We start from the raw sequence: 2,740 nt of genomic DNA on the forward strand, positions 1-2,740 counted from the left end.
CAAATCAAATCAAATCAAATCAAACTTCACTTAAACCATTATGCACATTACAGAAAAGAGCTATTTGTTTAGTTCACAAGGTGGATTTTTATTGTCGTACCCACAATTTGTTAATAGATTCTTATTTACTGAAACTCACTGATTTGGTCGAATTTCAAACTGCACAATTTATGTATAAAGTCAGAAACAAATTATTACCAGAAAATATTCAAAAATTATTTTCTGAGAGAGTGGGTGGATACGATTATAGAGAAAACCTCAACGTTAGAACTTTGAAGGCTAAAACAACAAGGAAAAGAATGTGCATTTCTGTCGTTGGTGTGAAGATCTGGAACAAACTCGTTAAAAAGCAGAAGCAAAGTACAACCATGAGGTATTTTAAGAAAGAACTCAAAATGGTTATTATTCAAAAGTATAAGGATGAACAAAGGGGATGAAACTGGTTAGGAAGTACAGCCTTGTGGATGATCTCAAAATTGGGTGCAGGTTTGTGCATGTGTGTGTAACTAAATACAGGTGTGTAAAGTGGTGTGTGTTATTTAGATTTATGTGCAGATAGATGAGTATGCATTTATAGGTGTGTATGTATTACTTTCATCTGGTTTAGGAAAATATTATTATAGTCATTATTATTTCATTTTTTGTCAGGAAGGATATTGGAAATTGGAAGACAATGTGATGAATCAGAAATGGAAAAGGGGGATGATTATATAAGTTATACTTCATCATACTCCTTTTCAGTCTCATAATCACTGAATAAGTGGTGTTATTAGAGAAGAACCCGTCCAGAAGACCTATACATTTTTTTTCTTTTTAATTTTTTATCTGGATTACTTAGATGCATCAGGACAATAATTGGTGTGTTTTCATGTAATTGATTATGTACATCATAGTAAGGTATGCTGTTTTATTTATTTTTTGGCACTTGACGGTGAAATGTTTTGTCTGAAATAAATTATTATCATCATCATCATTATCATCATCAAAAAAATACTTGGTGAAATGACAAATCCTCAAAAAAATGGACTTACGTACTGTAACAAAGTGAAGAAATTTATAGTTATTAGAGGTTAGTACTGATGTTAAAAGCACAACACTATAGTTTTAGGTTTTCCTTTTTATAACGTTGACAATGTTTAATCTATTATGTTTTGATTGAAATAGGTTCAGTTACATGTCCGAATGATATGACAACACATACTGTATTTAACCGTTATGAGAACATTAGTTGATAATTTTGTCTGAATGCCTGTGATTCTGCCGTAGGTCAGCAGGGGGCGAATGCAGGCACTGAAGAACCATGTATAAATTGATGAACTTCCTGGTTTTTTGCCAGTGTGGTTTCCTGTTAGCTCCGGTGACGTTAAAGCTCACTCAGTTCCAGAATTCTGGTGTTGTATGGTTTGATTCCTTCTACAAATCATTTTATTTAACAATGGTGGTTTTAATATTGACTTCAGTCTATTGAATACGTATTTTTCTTACAAAAGTAAATGTACTTACTGGTATTACTATACACCTCTGCTGTTAACAGACAACTCGCACAAACAAGCACACATGGACAGGACTATAACTTTAAACCATTACTTGTCCAAATGTCCAAACTGGACTGGCTCATGTTGTCCACATCAGTGGGATCCTCGGCTCCAGTCTGTGTTTGAGAAAACAGCAGGTTAACGTGTAACTTGTCCTCTTGGCTGCTAAGTTTTCAGAGTTACTCAGTGTTCAATGATCTGAACTTATTGTGAGACACAAAGTGTCCCACACTAACTTACTGCACCGACATGGTGGGACGAAGGCCTGAAATGGAGAACAACAGCGATGCCCCTCGCGCTGGTCTGCTGGACGGCGAGAAGACGGCAGTGGCCCTGCTGCTGTCAGGGGTCCTCCTCGTCATGCTGGGGGTCACCTTCACTGCCATGGGCTGGCACTACTACAGAACCAACATCAGCTTCCAGTGGACTCAGCTGCTGGGCCCCATCCTGATCTCAGTCGGTGGGACCTTCATGCTCACCAGCATCTGCAAGTTTCGGTTGATCCTCTGTTGCAGGCAGCAGGACGAGGAGGTTTTCGTCATACCTGTGAGGGAGCAAACCTCCAGAGGACATCCTGTCGTGGTTCACGGCATTAATCCACCTGTCATGCTGCAGGGAGCCACAGCCATGCTCTGCATCCCACCTGCTTATGGCTTCATCACCCAGGAGGTACACCCACAGAACGAGCTCCATCCTGGGCTCCCTCCGTACGACGGTGGACACGGAGCGGACCACGGTACAGGAGACAGCAGAGGTCACAGCTCACAGGCAGACCAGAGAAGAAGCCGGTGAGAAGTTTCTTTATGATAAACAATCTTCTAACAAAAAAGAATTAAAACACTTGAGAAATACAAAGGTTGGACTGTTTGGTTTAATTCTTGAAAACACTTTTATACTTGTGAATCCTTTAGTACTCTGAGTTGAGTTGGTAACATGTATCATTTATAACTAGAAGCACTGGGAGAGTGCAAACCTCCACCAAGACCAATTTCCCCCATCCTGTAAGAATTAATGCACAAAAGCAGAGATGGAAACACATTTACTGAATAAGTTCTGACGTAGTGAACATTTAAGCAGCAGTATGATGGGATTTCTTCTCTGTGGAGTCCAATGTGAAAAAAACAACAAAAGTCAGACTGGTCACCCAACGTTATTCATGGTCAAACTGGTGTGGGATTAAGCTCCTAAGTTTCCATCAGTCACCT

The 2,740-nt window shown here is 39.3% G+C and overlaps 1 protein-coding gene across 1 annotated transcript; it reads left to right on the forward strand.

Moving 5' to 3' along the window:
- Positions 1–1,784: 1,784 nt before the first annotated feature.
- On the forward strand, positions 1,785–2,216 carry tmem174 (transmembrane protein 174; the record flags this gene model as incomplete). Its single annotated transcript, XM_014033988.1, has 1 exon — positions 1,785–2,216. A coding segment is annotated over exon 1 (432 nt), but the record flags the coding sequence as incomplete, so codon positions are not given.
- Between the last annotated feature and the right edge of the window lie 524 nt (positions 2,217–2,740).

This window comes from Austrofundulus limnaeus, unplaced genomic scaffold, assembly GCF_001266775.1.
Source record: "Austrofundulus limnaeus strain Quisiro unplaced genomic scaffold, Austrofundulus_limnaeus-1.0 Scaffold1924, whole genome shotgun sequence".
NCBI lineage: Eukaryota > Metazoa > Chordata > Actinopteri > Cyprinodontiformes > Rivulidae > Austrofundulus > Austrofundulus limnaeus.